Raw genomic sequence first — 19,984 nt, forward strand, 5'->3', positions numbered from 1 at the left:
CCTTTTCCGATACAGGAGTCATAAAACTGTCAATTTTAAAACTTTTCAATAGAATTCCCTCCTACCTGTTTCGAGCTATTCATAGAGTGATGAAAGGGAGTATTCTTTGATCTTCAAACGCATTTTAGTACGGAGTTCCAATGCCGGAATGAACAAACGATTCAGCTATAAAATGAAATATTCCTTTTACAGCAGGGACAGAGCGAAACGTGTTATGCACTCTTTATTCGGTCGCTGATAAATGAAATGTGTGTGATAGTGATGACCTCCCAGTCTGAGGCTGACAGTCAACGAAGGAATTTGGCCTTTGAATGCCATCGCAACAGAGAACTCGTCCAGCATATCCCGAGCGCGGTGTTCTTCACCGAAGATGAATATTCTGCAGTGAACAGTTAGAGATTCCAATATATTCACCAAATCATAATAGAATTTTACGTTTCATATACAACTGTTACTGTTTTCGGAGACACTGAGGAAGCAGGAGCCCTTGTACGTGCCGGTAAACAACTAATCTAGGGTGGGATATTTCAGCACCTCCAAATACTACCAGACTAAGCTGGGATCGAACCTGTCAACTTGGGCTCAAAGCAAGCGCTCTACACTCTGAGACAAATCACCCGGCTAGAGAATTAGGTAAACTATGCAATAAAAAGGACGGAGTGCCGGAAGATATTTTCACCATGCCTATACACTCTGAAATGAAAATGAAATTCAATGGCACTACAGCCCTAATGAAACACTGGCCTATCAAGTGACCATCACACAGTCCGAAGGCCTGGAAATGACGAGATGAAGCGTGGTCAGCACGGCGAATCTCCTCTGCCATTATTCCTGACTTTCAAGACCAGGGCCGCTATCTCACAGTCAGATAGCTCCTCATTTATTCTCACGTAGGGTGAATAGACCTCGGACCAGACCTCAAATATAGGTAAAAATTCCCTGACCTGATCTGGAATTGAACCGGAGCCTCCAAGTAAGAAGCAGACTCGCTACCCTTAGACTGCGGGGTAGAATATTCAAAAATGAAGGCAAGCGGATTTTATGTAGGTTTAGTCGAGAACGATTCTTAAGATTTAAAATCTATCCAATGGAAAATATGTGGTACAGACCAGTGTTGTATGCATACCCCTCGGTATAAGCCTGAGACCTTTTACTGGGATACGTGAGCAGACTTCAGGGGGAAAAAATGAAAAATTGAAATATGGGAATAAATAAGATATATATATATATATATATATATGGAACCACGCTTCACTTGAAAGTTTTATCTGAACTGCGGCACATCAGGAAACTGTGTCATGCCATGTTGGCACACCCATCCCATTGAAATTTTGGTGGCTCGCAATGTCTGAATTCCAGGTTTAAGACAGACAATTTTTCTTCCTTATTTATTAATTTGATATTGAGGCTAAAATCTAGCGTTTTGTGAAACTTTCACACGAACGGGGTATCGTGTGTTACTTTATTATTATAGTAATCGTATTATACTAGAATGGTTCATGTTTGTGGGTTACTGTAGTCACGTCCTAGTTCGTGAACCATGGGCAACGGCTGAGTGGCCTAGTAAGTGGTCCTGAGAGTCGGGATACCAGTTGCTATGGAATGGGAGTGGGCATCTCGGACATATTCTGAGTCATGGCCCTCCTTGTGCTCAGGCGGCTAGGACTACACAATTCACCGGTGGTCCATAACCCGTTAGAGGGGAGATCCTCACTTGGACTATGTGTAAGTAGGGCAGCATCCTGCTTCATGAATTTACCGAGCTCAGAACACTTTAAGCAAACTTCGGACCTATGGGAGTAATGGCGTCCCACTCCCATTTGACAGGCAAGGGACTCCTTGGAAACAACTTGGCGAACGAAATGGAATTCGATGGGGAGCTATCAATATTAATGGGGCTTATGGAAGAAAGAAGGTAGAACTGGCTGAGTCAGCAAAGAGGATGCACCTGGATGTGCTAGGAGTAAGTGATATTCGGGTAAGGGGAGACAATGAGGAAGAGATAGGAGATTATAAAGTGTACTTGACGGGTGTTAGAAAGGGAAGGGCAGAGTCTGGGGTAGGGCTCTTTATCAGGAATACCATTGCACGCAACATTGTTTCTGTTAGGCACGTAAATGAGCGAATGATGTGGGTAGATTTGTCAGTGGGAGGAATTAGGACAAGAATTGTGTCAGTGTATTCACCATGTGAGGGTGCAGATGAGGATGAAGTTGACAAGTTTTATGAAGCATTGAGTGACATCGTGGTCAGGGTCAACAGCAAGGATAGAATAGTGCTAATGGGCGATTTCAATGCGAGAGTTGGGAATAGAACTGAAGGATACGAAAGGGTGATTGGTAAATGTGGGGAAGATATGGAAGCTAATGGGAATGGGAAGCGTTTGCTGGACTTCTGTGCTAGTATGGGTTTAGCTGTTACGAATACATTCTTCAAGCATAAGGCTATTCACCGCTACACATGGAAGGCTAGGGGTACGAGATCCATAATAGACTATATCTAAACAGATTTTGAATTCAGGAAATCAGTTAGGAATGTACGAGTTTTTCGTGGATTTTTCGATGATACAGACCATTATCTGATCTGTAGTGAACTAAGTATCTCTAGGCCTAGGGTAGAGAAAGTGAAATCTGTCTGCAAACGAATAAGGGTAGAAAATCTCCAGGACGAGGAAATTAGACAGAAGTACAAGGATATGATTAGTGAAAAGTTTCGAACAGTAGACAGTAAGCAGGTTCAGGATATAGAAAGTGAATGGGTGGCATACAGGGATGCTGTAGTAGAAACAGCAAGGGAATGCCTAGGAACAACTGTGTGTAAAGATGGGAAAAGGCGAACATCTTAGTGGAATGATGAAGTGAGAGCAGCCTGTAAACGTAAAAAGAAGGCTTATCAGAAATGGCTCCAAACAAGGGCCGAGGCAGACGTAGATGAAAGAAACCGAGCGAAACAAATAGTTGTTGAATCCAAAAAGAAGTCATGAGAAGATTTTGGTAATAACCTGGAAAGGCTAGGTCAAGCAGCAGGGAAACCTTTCTGGACAGTAATAAAGAATCTTAGGAAGGGAAGGGAAAATGAAATGAACAGTGTTTTGAGTAATTCAGGTGAACTCATAATAGATCTCAGGGAATCACTGGAGAGGTGGAGAGAATATTTTGAACATCTTCTCAATGTAAAAGGAAATCATCATGGTGGTGTTGCAAACAGCCAAGCTCATGGGGAGGGGGAAAATGTTGGTGAAATTATGCTTGAGGAAGTGGAAAGGATAGTAAATAAACTCCATCGTCATAAGGCAGCAGGAAGAGATGAAATTAGACCTGAAATGGTGAAGTATAGTGGGAAGGCAGGGGTGAAATGGCTTCATAGAGTAGTAAAATTAGTGTGGAGTGTTGGTAAGGTACCTTCAGATTGGACAAAAGCAGTAATTGCACCTATCTATAAGCAAGGGAACAGGAAGGATTGCAACAACTATCGAGGTATCTCATTGATTAGTATACCAGGCAAAGTATTCACTGGCATCTTGGAAGGGAGGGTGCGATCAGTCGTTGAGAGGAAGTTGGATGAAAACCAGTGTGGTTTCAGACCACAGAGAGGCTGTCAGGATCAGATTTTCAGTATGCGCCAGGTAACTGAGAAATGCTACGAGAGGAATAGGCAGTTGTGTTTATGTTTCGCAGATCTAGAGAAAGCATATGACAGGGTACCAAGGGAAAATATGTTCGCCATACTGGGGGACTATGGAATTAAAGGTAGATTATTAAAATCAATCAAAAGCATTTATGTTGACAATTGGGTTTCAGTGAGAATTGATGGTAGAATGAGTTCTTGGTTCAGGGTACTTACAGGGGTTAGACAAGGCTGTAATCTTTCACCTTTGCTGTTCGTAGTTTACATGGATCATCTGCTGAAAGGTATAAAATGGCAGGGAGGGATTCATTTAGGTGGAAATGTAGTAAGCAGTTTGGCCTATGCTGACGACTTGGTCTTAATGGCAGATTGTGCCGAAAGCCTGCAGTCTAATATCTTGAAACTTGAAAATAGGTGCAATGAGTATGGTATGAAAATTAGCCCCTCGAAGACTAAATTGATGTCAGTAGGTAAGAAATTCAACAGACTTGAATGTCAGATTGGTGATACAAAGCTAGAAGAGGTCGATGAGTTCAAGTATTTAGGTTGTGTGTTCTCCCAGGATGGTAATATAGTAAGTGAGATTGAATCAAGGTGTAGCAAAGCTAATGCAGTGAGTTCGCAGTTGCGATCAGCAATATTCTGTAAGAAGGAAGTCAGCTCTTAGACGAAACTATCTTTACATCGGTCTGTTTTCAGACCAACTTTGCTTTACGGGAGCGAAAGCTGGGTGGACTCAGGATATCTTACTCATAAGTTAGAAGTAACAGACATGAAAGTAGCAAGAATGATTGTTGGTACAAACGGTGGGAACAATGGCAGGAGGGTACTCGTAATGAGGAGATAAAGGCTAATTTAGGAATGAACTCGATGGATGAAGCTGTACGCATAAACCGGCTTCGGTGGTGGGGTCATGTGATTCGAATGGAGGAGGATAGGTTACCTAGGAGAATAATGGACTCTGTTATGGAGGGTAAGAGAAGTAGAGGGAGACCAAGACGACGATGGTTAGACTCGGTTTCTAACGATTTAAAGATAAGAGGTATAGAACTAAATGAGGCCACAACACTAGTTGCAAATCGAGGATTGTGGCGATGTTTAGTAAATTCTCAGAGGCTTGCAGACTGAACGCTGAAAGGCATAACAGTCTATAATGATAATGTATGTATGTATTATACTAGATACAGACACAAACTCTTAAATTTCTTGTGGTGTGTTATAAAACTGAAAAATGACCTCGATAATGTTGTGAGATGGACAGTAGGCAATGGTATGATGATAAACGGGGTATTAGAACGTTGATGGGATGAAAGTTCCTTTTGGGGATCATTGTAGGTACCTAGGTGTTAATATAAGGAAATATCTTCATTGGGGTAATCATATAAATATGATTGTAAATAAAGGGTACAGATATCTGCACACGGTTATGAGGGTGAAAAAAAAGGCGTGTGGCTTTTAGTGCCGGGAGTATCCGAGGACAAGTTCGGCTCGCCAGTTGCAGGTCTTTTGATTTGACTCCCGTAGGCGACCTGCGCGTCGTGATGAGGATGCAATGATGATGAAGACGACACATACACCCAGCCCCCGTGCCAGCGAAATTAACCAATTAAGGTTAAAATTCCCGACCCTGCCGGAAATCGAACCCGGGACCCCTGTGACCAAATACCAGCATGCTAACCATTTAGCCATGGAACGGTTATGAGGGTATTTAGGGGTTATAGTATGGATGTAAAGGAGAGGGCATATGTCTCTGGTAAGACCCCGACTAGAGTATGGTTCCAGTGTATGGGACCCTCACGAGGATTACCTGATTCATGAACTGAAAAAAAATCCAAAGGAAAGCAGCTCGATTTGTTCTGGGTGATTTCTGACAAAAGAGTAGCGTTACAAAAATGTTCAAAGTTTGGACTGGGAAGACTTCGGAAAAAGGAGACGAGCTGCTCGACTATGTGGTATGTTTCGAGCTGTCAGTGGAGAGATGGCGTGGAATGACATCAGTAGACGAATAAGTTTGAGTGGCTTCTTTAAAAGTAGGAAAGATCAAAATATGAAGATAAAGTTGGAATTCAAGAGGACAAACTGGGGCAAATATTCGTTTATAGGAAGGGGAGTAAGGGATTGGAATAACTTACCAAGGGAGATGTTCAATAAATTTCCAATTTCTTTGCAATCATTTAGGAAAATGCTGGGAAAACAACAGATAAAGGATTCTGCCACCTGGGCGAGCCCTAAATGCAGATCAATAGTGATTGATTGATTGATTGATTGATTGATTGATTGATTGATTGATTGATTGATTGATTGATTGATTGAACTGTATTTAATTTTACAGTATCGTCTTATTTACGATGTCTATTTAAAATAATGGTTTATAAACAATTAAAATGCCTTAATAGTTAGCCAGATAATCATAGTTTTTAAACATATCATTTATTGATTTTCGTTTTGTGGGGATACATTGAACTTTTAGCCATGAGTGAGGGGTACAATCATCAGAACCTCTGGTATGGACTAGGCTATATTATGTTACATGCAATGGCTTCTTTCTTTCAGCGAAGTCGCAAAGACATATACAATGTTCAAGGTGTTGTTACGTAACAGCCCGGCTCTTTAGCTCAATAGTAGTCCGACTCGTTGGCTGAATGGTCAGCGTACTGGCCTTCGGTTCAGAGGGTCCCGGGTTCGATTCCCGGCCGGGTCGGGGATTTTAACCTTCATTGGTTAATTCCAATGGCCCGGCGGCTGGGTGTTTGTGCTGTCCCCAACATCCCTGCAACTCACACACCACACATAACGCTATCCTCCACCACAGTAACACGCAGTTACCTACACATGGCAGATGCCGCCCACCCTCATCGGAGGGTCTGCCTTATAAGGGCTGCACTCGGCTAGAAATAGCCACACGAAATTATTATTATAGCTCAATAGTCACAACAGAAACAGAATCGAGAATACATCCCCCTCCACACAGGGTTGGCGTCAGGAAGGGCATCCGCAAGTACACAGATCACAACTCCGACCTCATCAGGGTGTGGGAAAAGTGGAAGAAGAAGCAGAATAATTATCCCCTGACTAAATGCTAATAGCCTACTTCTCGCTGGTATGAGCGGTAAGGATAAATTGTACTTACATGTACGTGAGCACTTTAAACATGGTATTTGCTTTTACGTCCCACTAACTACTTTTACGATTTTACGAGACGCCGGGGTGCCGGAATTTAGTCGCGCAGGAGTTTTTTTACGTGCCAGTAAATATACCGACACGAGGCTGGCGTATTTGAGCACCTTCAAATACCACCGGACTGAGCCAGGATCGAACCTGCCAAATTGGGGCCAGAAGGCCAGCGCCTCAACCGTCTCAGCCACTCATCCCGGCCTGTGTGTGAGCACTTTAAAAGACATACGCACTTCTGCTTATTGTAATTTACATGCTCCGTGCCGTGAGAAAATACTATTCAGTAAGGGTTATTAAGAACTGAGTATGAAGGTGCGTAGAGTAGGGTATTTGTGGGACTAAATGTACACCTACGAATGACAGCTCCAAAATCATTCACTTGAAATATTGACATGAAAATCCACTTACAAAGAATAGCTGCAAATGGTGACAAATAAGCTCTCTGGTTTCAGTTCTACTTATATTTGCGATTGTTTCTTTTGACTTTAAATCAGGTGAGCATCATTGACAGACATCACATTCCTCCACTGTGGCGGTTTCATGGACTCTTGCTCTCGATGTAGAAAAAATTGCAGTAAATTGTAGCAGCAACAGCCTAGTAGTCCGCCTCTGAGGTGTAGTGGTTAGCGTGATTAGCTGCCACCCCCGGAGACCCGGGTTCGATTCCCGGCTCTGCCACGAAATTTGAAAAGTGGTACGACGGCTGGAACGGGGTCCACTCAGCCTCGGGAGGTCAACTGAGTAGAGGTGGGTTCGATTCCCACCTCAGCCATACTGGAAGTGGTTTTCCGTGGTTTCCCACTTCTCCTCCAGGCGAATGCCGGGATGGTTCCTAACTTAAGGCCACGGCCGCTTCCTTCCCTCCTCCTTGTCTATCCCTTCCAATCTTCCCATCCCTCCACAAGGCCCCTGTTCAGCAGAGCAGGTGAGGCCGCCTGGGCGAGGTACTGGTTATACTCCCCAGTTGTATCCCCCGACCAAGAGTCTGAAGCTCCAGGACACTGCCCTTGAGGCGGTAGAGGTGGGATCCCTCGCTAAGTCCGAGGGAAAAACCGAACCTGGAGGGTAAACAGATGATGATGATGATGATGATGATGATGAACAGCCTAGTATAAACATGTAACTGTAGGCATTCACTAAAAGAGGCATTACCGTTACTTCTCATATACACTGACTGACAGAGCAAATGCAACACCAAGAAGGAGTGTCAGAACTTTATGCCAATTGCAGGGTAGACTGACGTCACTGAGGTATGCTCATGATGTGAAATGCGCCGCTGTGCTGCGCACGTAGCGAACGATAAATGGGACACGGCGTTGGCGAATGGCCCACTTCGTACCGTGATTTCTCAGCCGACAGTCATTGTAGAACGTGTTGTCGTGTGCCACAGGACACGTGTATAGCTAAGAATGCCAGGCCGCCGTCAACGGAGGCATTTCCAGCAGACAGACGACTTTACGAGGGGTATGGTGATCGGGCTGAGAAGGGCAGGTTGGTCGCTTCGTCAAATCGCAGCCGATACCCATAGGGATGTGTCCACGGCGCAGCGCCTGTGGCGAAGATGGTCGGCGCAGGGACATGTGGCACGTGCGAGGGGTCCAGGCGCAGCCCGAGTGACGTCAGCACGCGAGGATCGGCGCATCCGCCGCCAAGCGGTGGCAGCCCCGCACGCCACGTCAACCGCCATTCTTCAGCATGTGCAAGATACCCTGGCTGTTCCAATATCGACCAGAACAATTTCCCGTCGATTGGTTGAAGGAGGCCTGCACTCCCGGCGTTCGCTCAGAAGACTACCATTGACTCCACAGCATAGACGTGCACGCCTGGCATGGTGCCGGGCTAGAGCGACTTGGATGACGGAATGGCGGAACGTCGTGTTCTCCGATGAGTCACGCTTTTGTTCTGTCAGTGATAGTCACCGCAGACGAGTGTGGCGTCGGCGTGGAGAAAGGTCAAATCCGGCAGTAACTGTGGAGCGCCCTACCGCTAGACAACGCGGCATCATGGTTTGGGGCGCTATTGCGTATGATTCCACGTCACCTCTAGTGCGTATTCAAGGCACGTTAAATGCCCACCGCTACGTACAGCATGTGCTGCGGCCGGTGGCACTCCCGTACCTTCAGGGGCTGCCCAATGCTCTGTTTCAGCAGGATAATGCCCACCCACACACTGCTCGCATCTCCCAACAGGCTCTACGAGGTGTACAGATGCTTCCGTGGCCAGCGTACTCTCCGGATCTCTCACCAATCGAACACGTGTGGGATCTCATTGGACGCCGTTTGCAAACTCTGCCCCAGCCTCGTACGGACGACCAACTGTGGCAAATGGTTGACAGAGAATGGAGAACCATCCCTCAGGACACCATCCGCACTCTTATTGACTCTGTACCTCGACGTGTTTCTGCGTGCATCGCCGCTCGCGGTGGTCCTACATCCTACTGAGTCGATGCCATGCGCATTGTGTAACCTGCATATCGGTTTGAAATAAACATCAATTATTCTTCCGTGCCGACTCTGTTTTTTCCCCAACTTTCATCCCTTTCGAACCACTCCTCCTTGGTGTTGCATTGTCACTGTCAGTCAGTGTAAATAAAATCGTAACGACTGTGTGCCTCTACATTGACTATTTTGGCGTAATTATCGTACAGCTTTCAGTTTAAGGGGTAATAATGATCATCCGCATATTTTTTGGCTTAGTTTCCTGAAAGTCTTAATTTTTACCCTCCTCGCCCAAATTCCAGATTGCGGCATAATCTGCTAGACGAAAAAGAAAATTTAAATTTGACAAAATTATACGTTTTAGCCTGTAACGGACGGAAAACTTCCAAGATCTTTAAATTTTTCACTTTTTATCCCCGAAGAGTATCGAAGTACGGAGGCAATTTTAATGATGGTGCAGACCTTCGGGAAGTCCTATCACATAACGGATTACACAATCTCCGTTCAATTTGGAATGATCTACAACCTTGGTCTTATGACTTTTTGTCGTATCTGTATCCCTTTCACCTTTGATTTTTTTCTATTAATCGATGTTAAGTAAATTTGGACTTTTTACATGCATATTTCATACTTTCAATCACTTATAGGAAATGTAGAATCAACAAACTCTTCACGAAAATTGGCCCACCCAGTAGCCATATGTGAGCCAAATGCTATGGAGGTAGTTGTCACATAATTATACGAAAAGTAATGCAAAGTGAGATAATCTTACAAAAACTTTACCCTGTTCAACGTTTCTAACTCAATCTGACTCAAGAATGGATGAGATATCATAGGACCAGCCATTTAGGCCACTAAATCCGACGTCTTACGGTATAATCCTTTGTCGATGTGATGTACGTTTAGCAGCAGATAATCTGTAAATGAAGATCTGCAAAATTGTAAACACGCATGTACTTTCGTATGTCGACCTATATATATTCACTGATGTCAATTTGTAGCGATCGAGATTAGTACTCCCCACACCGACTTTGACTGGCAGTAGGAATGGGGTCCTTCTCCAACTCCTGTGTAACTGGCATTAGTAAGAAAAGCCTACCATTGTAATGAATAGTTCACTTCTCGATTTGACTTGCAGAAGGCAAGGGAGCATGCAGTTTTATTTAAAGTTCCCCTACCCGATTGTGTTTGGCAGTAGGCAAGGGAGCCCGCAATTATAAACAAATGTCCTCATCTAAAATGTGACTAGCGTTAGGCACAGTGGCCTGCTCTTTTGATGTAAACTCGCCAACTTGGTGTGACTGGCAGTAAGCTGGCTGGCGGTAGGAAACGGGGCCTGACATTATAATGATAACTGCACAACTCAATTTCGACTGATAGTGGGGTAGTTGCCTGCCATAAAAACTCCTCAACTGTTATCTGTCTGGAAGTAGGAAAGGGGGGCTGCCATTGTAACGAAAACTCCCCAAATCGATTGTGACCGCGCAGTAGGCAATGGGGCCTGCAATTATAATGTGAACTTCCCAACTCGATTGTGAATGGCAGTAGGCAAGTGAGCCTGCCGTTATATCACAAATCAGTAACAAACACTTTACATTGGAAACAGCGTATGGGGACCGCCCCTTGCTGTTTCTCTGATGACGCTAAGAGACATGCAATTTTAAAACAATCTTATTTACTGCGTGTACAGTATTTACTTCGGTTTTTGAATGCAATGTAGAATACCGTAGCGAAGCACGGGTACATTTGCTGGTTAGTAGCTATGTCCCGGCCTTGTATATCTTGTAGGCAACGACCAGACTCGCAGCACTGTACAACCGAACTTGCAGACGACAGTTGAATTTTAGCATGAGCCGCCAACGGGCTATTTATCTGTCCTCCGTCGAAATTACTCCCGGAAAGCGAGGAAAACTTTCTATTAAAACATGAAGAATATGGGTCCCATTCAGAGGATATGTGTACTCACCAATGACGCGATACACGGAGCAGAAGATGATGGTGAGGAAGACAAACCACGTGTTCCAGTCATGGCTGTCGTTCACTGTTGCAACTCCCAGAAACATGAAAATGATGGTCTCGGAGGAGCTGCTGAGCATCTTCATGGCGTATTTCACCGTTGTGTGCGACTTGTGGGAGATGTTAGCCTCCACATAGTTCTTCATAGTGATTCCACAGAAAGTGATTCTGTAAATGAAAGAAGTACAGTATTAGTATGAAGAACAACATAGGAGTTCATTGTTGTATGGATTAGTCTTTGAAGCGCTGAACTGAACTACTGCAAAGCCCAGGGGCACAAACAATGTTCTGTCTCTACCGGATTTCAAAATCATTGGTACGTGCACACCTGAAAATGAGGGTTATCAGCAGCTTAGGCATAATCATTTTGACCTCCTCGTAGATTTCAGTTAGTAAGTATGAAGTCTTAACTCTTTTTCCTTATTGGTTTAAGGTCGCCCTAACACATGGAAAGTTTTCAGTGCTTCAAAGAAGGGAAAGAACTAGCACTGGGAAGGAAGCGGCCCTAGCGTGAAGGGACGGGAATGGAAACACACATCTTCGAAGGTAAAAATGAGTTGTACGTTAAAACGTGCTCCTGTATGATCATTGTCGGTGAATATTTAATCCAACTGTAGCCTGCAAACCCTATGTCTAAGGCTTGATTCCTCAAAACTGTAAGTTTTATAACATTTATTTCATAACGTCCACAGTTTTCAAGAACCAAACCCAACATTTCCATTTATGTTAAAAAACGTGGAAGAGATTTTATAAATGGCGCAACAACTCCGAACGGCCATGGCCGACCAAGCGGCCGCTGCTCATCCCGAAGGGCTGTAGATTATGAGGTGTTGCGTGGTCAGCGCGAAGAATCCCCTCGGCCATTTTTCTTGGCTTTCTAGACCGGGACCGCGCCATCTCACCGTCAGATAGCTCCTCAATTATAATGACGTAGGCAGAGTGGACCGCGAGCCAGCCCTCAGATCCAGGTAAAAATCCCGAGCTGGCCGGGAATCGAACCCGTGGTGGTGGTGGTGGTGGTGGTGGTGATGATTATTGTTTTAAGAGGAAGTACAACTAGGCAACACTAATCAGAGAAAAAAAGATGGAAGGGGTCCGACACTTCCAAAAATGAAGGTATCGGCCAAAGGAAGACTAGGACAACGAAGGGCATGAAAGTGAAAGACTCCCTAGGCCTCCATACGTAATACCGTTGGGCTCTGGAAAAAACAAGAGTTGACCAAGGGAGGTCGGATAGGGTAGATGAAAGTGAGGAGCCTGGCACAAGTAAGTGAAAGCAATCCCAGGACTCAGCTGAGGGCCTCGTGGTCACAGCCAACGCTCCAAAGTTCAGAGCCCCTGAGGCCCCTGTTAGTCACCTCTTACGACAGGCAGGGGATACCGTGGGTGTTTTTCTACCCATGGTCTCCGGGTAAGAGGCAGGCATGTTACCCCTACACTGCGGGGCCGACGATTTTCAAGATAACTGCGAAATTATGCATGAGCGTCCAACCTAGAACTGTGTATAATTTGAGCCTCCGTCTTTAGCCTGAACAGAACGTTTGCTATAAAATATATATAGTAATTCCAAAGTTCTATAACAATATGTTCTTCTTATTACAGCGCAAAACGCTGCTGAGATTCAGGTTATTAACATTAGAACAAAAGGGAAACCACTTCTAAATGTTAAAAGATCCATGGAAACATTTTTGAAAATGACAGTTTAGTGCAAATTTTTGAAAGAGAATTTCGAAAATCTGACTGAAAACCTTGATGATGACGATGATGATGATGATGCTTGTTGTTCAGAGGGGCCTAATAGCTAGGTCATCGACCCCTAATGGTACGAAACGAGACGAAATGCAATGACAATTTGAAAGTCCAAAATTCATTCACTGACTAGAATTTAAAACGTGATGGTGAAGAATGAAAGGATAAATGCGAATTTAAAATAGTCAGCGGAGCCAACTCACAATACTTAAAAATAATTCCAAAATCAATCCACTGGCTAGAATTCAAAAAGATGACGATGAACAATGATTATGGATTCGACCCGGAATGCCCCGCCTTCCCAGAAACTATATTGAAAAATTAGTACTACTGACCAAGGGACAGCTTACAAAGCACAATTCTAAATCGATAATTCTTGTTGTCCAGAGGGGTCCAAAATCCAGGTCAACGGCCCCTCATAATGGTACTTATCGCTAGTAAAGTAGAACCACGGTGTTTCTCAAGTTGCGGTACTAATCAAGGGTAGACTCACGGTGTTCCAAACGTTATGGTACACATAATGGCGCCACTCGTAGGCAACGAAAACCCATGGTGTTCCTCACATAGTGAGTACTAATCACAGGCAACATAAGCCCGTGGTGTTCCGCATATAGCTGTACTAATCACGGGTTCTGTAAACCCATCTTGACCCACCCACTATTGCTACTAATCACAAACCTATTGTGTACCTCACATAGTGGTACTACTCGCAAGTAAAGGCGACCCATGGTTTTCCCCGCGTGATGGTACTAATAACACGTAGTTTCATGGTTTTAATTCAATAATCTCTTGGTCGCCCCATTTAGTCGCCTCTTACGACAGGCAGGGTATACCGTGGGTGTAGTCTTCATCTGAGTACCCCACCCACAGGGTGTATGAAAACCTTTCACAAATAAGATGATACATTTTGCTGTAGACCAAAGTTTCAAACATAAGGCACATCGAATTTGATTATGATAAGGCTCACAGAATTGGAGGAAGAACAATCATAAAATGGTTAATTTTCAATGGTGAATGGTACACATGCTCCCTTAATTACGTCAAAGAATGGAAAATCGCGGTAAACCATCTTCAGGGCTGCCAATGGTGGGATTCGTACCCACCATCTCTCAAATCCAAGCTCACAACTGCGCGGCAGCTAGCTCCCTCGAAGGTCTTCCGTTTACTCTGATTTCCATGTTAGGCTGTATGATCTTTCAAGAATATGTCCATTCCAGCTGTAATCTCTATGCACATCATCCCGTTCTCACTTCTAACCCAAGAAAGGGCAGTTGTTTTACAACTATTAGTCTTTGGAGCATACCTCCAATATTTAATTTCTTCTAATTATAAAAGGATATGGCTATCAATTCTGCATAATTACTTCCCTTTCTTTTGAACATGAAAACACAATAACAACAGAGCGGGAATTTTCATGTTCTGTGACACGCTGATTAGATGCTTCCAACATTGAGGTAATAATAATAATAATAATAATAATAATAATAATAATAATAATAATAATAATAATAATCGTATGGCCTCAGCTACCGTGTGCAGACATTTCGATTTGACGCCATCTGGCTGTCTGCTCGTCAATTTCGACGTTCCGTTTTACTCCAGGTCCGCTAGATGGCAGACAGAGTAAACCGGATCTCTCTTGGGCGTCTATGGCTGAGATTTAATTAATTTTGTCGGGTAAATACCAAATGTATTACCAGAGATCTTTAACATGCCGACATCGTACGACATGGAATGTCGAATGGACTTTTTTCCGCCCTTCAAAAATCCGACTACCTCTGCCGGGTTTGAACCCGCTATCTTGGGATCGGGAGGCCGACACTCTACCACGGATCCACAGAGGCAGCTAACATTGAGGTTATGTGTAGCAAATGTTGATGTCCTCGCCGCCAGAAAGTTTACGTGAACACAGATCTTGGCTGGTCGAATAAACCATATAATCACGGTTCAAAATATCTTCGTTTAAAAGCTCTCCTTCAAAGAATACCGTCACCAGAAATCTACGCTTATCTGGATAAATTCGCTTAGAATTAGACAAAACTGCTGCCAATTTTTTTATTCATACCGCCATTTGCCATCATTTGCCTATAAGATAAATGGATCATTTCGAAGGTGCGCGAGCAAAACCTTGTACCCCACAGTGCTCTTCCGATCTATTATAGGCCTACTCCTTAAGACTGATCACGCCTCCCAGCCATACATGGATATGCAGTCCATCAGAACAACATTCATTGTGTTCATTTTCCTGTGCAAATGTGTAAAGCCAGTAAAGTTATTTTGAATTATTTTTCTATTGCTATTTTGTTTCTTTAACGTCGCACCGACACAGATATGTCTTATGACGACGATGGGAGAGGAAAGGCCTAGGAAGTGAAAGGAAGCGGCCGTGGCCTTAATTAAGGTACAGCCCCGGCATTTGCCTGGTGTGAAAATGGGAAACCACGGAAAACCATCTTCAGGGCTGCCGACAGTGGGGCTCGAACCTACTATCTCCCGATTACTGGATACTGGCCGCATTTAAGCGACTGCAGCTGTCGAGCTCGGTGAATTATTTTTCTGCACCAATGCGTCTGAATATACATGACGATCATTGCTAATAGAAGGAGTACGCACATCAAGTTTCTCAGCATGATCTTTTTTCCGATGTTGGTTAGTAATTGAGACTGTGTAATGTTTCACGGGAAAAAGAATGTATCATTGTGTCGGAAACAGTGCATCCTTTTCCTTTCTCTCCTCCTTTTCTGTTAAATTGTGGTATTTTGCACCTTTTAATCGTTCCGGTCATCCAGTTTTTAACCTACAATAGCATACATTCAGTTGAAATCGGCACTATTCATGCGCAGCAAGCAGTAATTAATTAGCAACGAAAACCGTTATAGAGCTAAACAGCTTGGGAAACTAACAAATGCCAAGTTATAGGGATGGTTTTCCGGAAACCAGAATATACACTTAAAGTTTGTTTTACATCGCACGGAGACAGAAAAGTGTTATGGCGACGATGGGATAGGAAAGGGTTAGGAGTGGTGAGGAAGCGCCCGTGGCCTTATATAAGACCCCGCACTTGCCTTGTGTAAACATGGAAAACCATGGGAAACTATCTTGCGGGCTGCCGACAGTGGATTTCGAACCAACTATCTCCAGAATGCAAGCACACAGCTGCGTGCCTCTAACAAGTCGCCCAACAATATTGTGGGATTAGGCGCGTGTGTAGTCTGTTGTAAGTAGTAGAGAGCACTGTATACACACAAGTAATTCAATTGTTTGTTTACAATACAGCAGATGCCGCTGTGTTGAGCCTGCTGTGAGCTATGCCATTTTAGAAGTCTGTTAGTAAACCGCTTTTCACGTGAGTTTAATTCTGATATAAACATGGTATGTCCATGCCTCCGCCAAGGAAAGAGTTGTAATTCGCTGAGCGTGTAGTACCGACCTCCACCCTGACAACGTCTCGTGTTCGGACGTACAAGGCTGCGCATCGCATACGACAACAGTGCGAAGATCTGAACGTCTGAATAAACATATTCGTGTACACTACCTAAAATAGACGAGGAACAGTTTTTGAGCTGTGTGAAAATAAACGGAGATCTACTGCTGAAGATTAGGGCCTACGTCATTTATTTATTTATTTATTTATTCATTTCTGAATATTAAAGAAAGCTCTCTTAAACTAGAGCACAAAATTACACACGTAGGAAGGTTTATCTTAGGACAGCTGTTTGAAATGTCCGCCCAGTAGACTCTAACCTTATAAAATACCAACTTTCGAGTTGATATTTATATCACTTATCTTGCCGAGTTCCTATCCCGATATAGCATATAGCATGATTGGACGCCAGACGGAACTGTTGATAATCCTGTAGCAACATCTACCGAAAAGAAACAACTCAAAAAGAAAAGAAGTACAGGCAGTTGTGTTCATAACAATGCAATGCCTATGATCACTTCTGAGCGGTTTTCCTCTTTTGTGCTTCACTACACGGGATGGTCCTACCTATTGCTCCATTTCTCTCGCTATGAATACTGACTCACTGATTGCTGCTGCATTATGCAACACCTTATCTCCTCCCTGTACAGCGGATTTTTTGGCGGAATTTTAGATTTATTGTAGCGGAATTTAGTGTTTTATCCATCTTACGTTTTTAAAAAAATTGTTCTCCAGTCTGTCTCCGAGCTATTCCGTATTTTATGTCAGGAGCTAGCAGTGGCATGAGGAAAAGTTATTTGGATTTGATGTTATGAGATCATGGTATCATAAATTTGTAATGCGTGGGAAAACGGTACTTATCTCTTAGTTGACGAATGACGACAGATAATGAAACTGTGAGAGAGTAGCATTTATATTTATGTTATGAAGGAAGACCACTTAATGAACTGGCCTGTTTTGTGTATGGGCCTTGAGATAGGGGATTCACCTAGTTTGCACCCGGCAGTAAAACGCCTACAAGTTTTAGTTCGCCGGCTCACAGGCAGGGGTTAATCCCAGTGAAAATCACAGATCAGGTGAGTGCAGATATTATTATTATTATTATTATTATTATTATTATTATTATTATTATTATTATTATTATTAATAATAGTAGTAGTAGTAGTAGTAGTACTATTACTATTGCTCATTTTTATTGCTCATTATTTGAGATCGGATTTCTTGGCGGAATTTCAGCGGATTTTTAGTAGTATTTAGCGGATCTTGAAAATATAAGTTGGCAACACTGTTGGCAAACAGGTGGAAGATCGACCGTGAGTGAAAACATGACTTCAAGATCGGTATATCCGCGTAACAGCGCAGTGGAGACCAGCGTAGACTGCTCAACAATTAGGAGATGACTTCTTGAGGGCAACTGGAGTCCGTGTATCTGTACAAACTGTATGCAGCCGGCTGCATAGTGCCTAATTAAGGCCATTTCGACCGATTCGACGTCTTCAACTAGAGAATCGCCTTCGTGTTGAGAAAAGAAAATGGGCCACCCAACATCTTTATTGGGAGATGGATGAATGGCATTATGACATGTTTGCAGATGAAACACGGGATATCACTTACGCCAGATACACGACGACAAAGGATGTGGATACGGAAAAGACGTGGTGGAAAGTACTAGCATTTTCAAGAGGTGCATGTGGTGGTGGAATGTTTGGAATTGGGAGTGTGCATGGGCGTAGTACATCTTTGATACAAATTCGAGGGACGTTAACTGCCCAGCGGTATGCCGATTATATTCTATGACCATTCGCATAACCTTTTAGGGGGTGAATATGGTGCTGAATTCATTTTTGTCGACGACAATGCTTGCCCTCATCGAGGTACATCAGTGAAGAACTTCATGAAAGAGACAGATATCGACCATATCAATTGTCCAGCTAATTCACCGGACATGAACTGCTTTGAGCATCCATGGGGAAGGTTGAAAACGGCTGTTTTGGAAGGTCTACAGCCTCCACAGACACTGCAAACCTCATTAGAGTTGACCAAATCTTCCTCAAGAAGACGCCCCAATGTACTGATAGCAAGCATGCTGCAGCGTGTCGGAGACCTGAACAATGCCAGAGGAGGCCATACACATTACTAAAGGAGAGTGATTATTACTGTCTATTCGCGTTGGATATTGGAAGAAAACATCTGAGTTTGTAAAAGTTTACATTTCTAGGTTGTGTGTGTCTGTGATGTTCTATAATAAACAATCACTAACTTTATTATTGTATTGCGTCCAAACTATTTTACGGTGTTCCGTTAACAGTGTGACCAAAAACCAACAGCGCTCACAGCTCACCACACTTCCTTCATTAAGATATCCTTTCCGAATGAATTAAAAAATTATGGACGTAGTTAATTTTGTGCCGTTCGCATAGATTTGTCACCCTTGTCCCGGACCCCTTTGGCTCCCACATACATTACGGCCCTGAGTTTTTGAAAATTAAAAACAATTTCACGCGTGATTCTGGTTGAAACAGACTAATAGCTGCTAGATGGCGGTGCAATCAGATTGAGGAAAATGATACACAATCTACTTATTCAAGTTGATCCGCGAAGTGCACTTTCAAATAAACGGAAACCTTTAAGCGCACTAGGGGCTGCCTGGCCGAGGCGGTAAAGGCGTGCTCGGTTCGCCTGGAAGGACGTGGGTTCGAATCCCCGTCAGGAAGTTGTAAAAATTTAAGAAACGAGATTTCCAATTCCGGAGGTGCATATGGCCCTGAGGTTCACTCAGCCTACACCAAAAATGAGTACCAGGTTAATTCCTGGGGGCAAAGGCGGCCGGGCGTAGAGCTAACCACTCTACCCCATCACGTGCCGAGGTTAACAATGGTGGAGCCTTTACCTTCCACTCCTCCAAGGGCCTTCATGGCCTGTACGGAGGTGACTTTGCTTTTTTTTAAGCGCACTAACGTAAGTGGCAGGTGAGAACTTAACGCACCCACTAACTTGTTTGTTTACATTATTTGCTTCCTTCATAACCTAACCAACGCCAATGGCAGAATAATAATAATAATAATAATAATAATAATAATAATAATAATAATAATAATAATTGTACCGGGCGGTACACCTCCACGCCGCTAATTTAAAAAATTGCGCCAGTTGAAACTCCTCTGCTGGAGGAAGTCTGAACTTTATCTACGCTATTAATTCTTTACCTTCTCAGAAGATGTCACCACGTGGAAAATTTTGAGTTTTTGAACTGTGTCATTTTTGATGTGTTTTTGTTTCGCTTGAAGTAAGAAGTGTGAACTTTCTCTTCTAGAGGACACTACTGAAGATCAACAATAGTGCACCCTAGTGCGGAGTCAAAGAACTATTTTGTTGGAGAAATTTTTATTTCAAATGTTTGTTTCTTGTTAAATTTCTTTCTGTTATTGTTTAAGTTGGCTGTATACCCCTCTTTTCCCCCTTGTTTTAGATTTATCCAATCCCGAATTTCTTTTAGTAATTTCCGACCAATCCGATGTATCTTCCCCCAACTTGGATATGTTTCTGTACCCTAGCC

General features: G+C 43.4%; 1 protein-coding gene across 6 annotated transcripts in view; it reads right to left on the reverse strand.

Annotated features, from left to right (window-relative positions):
• Positions 1–19,984, reverse strand: part of LOC136856968 (sodium/hydrogen exchanger 3) — an 822,567-nt gene that overhangs the window by 228,053 nt on the left and 574,530 nt on the right. For all 6 annotated transcript variants that reach the window (XM_067135270.2, XM_067135273.2, XM_067135271.2 and 3 more), the window contains exon 5: positions 11,206–11,423. In XM_067135270.2, coding sequence (XP_066991371.2) covers positions 11,206–11,423 — 218 coding nt within the window. The remainder of the gene's footprint in view (positions 1–11,205; positions 11,424–19,984) is intronic.

The sequence above is a fragment of the Anabrus simplex genome, chromosome 1, assembly GCF_040414725.1.
Source record: "Anabrus simplex isolate iqAnaSimp1 chromosome 1, ASM4041472v1, whole genome shotgun sequence".
Lineage (NCBI taxonomy): Eukaryota > Metazoa > Arthropoda > Insecta > Orthoptera > Tettigoniidae > Anabrus > Anabrus simplex.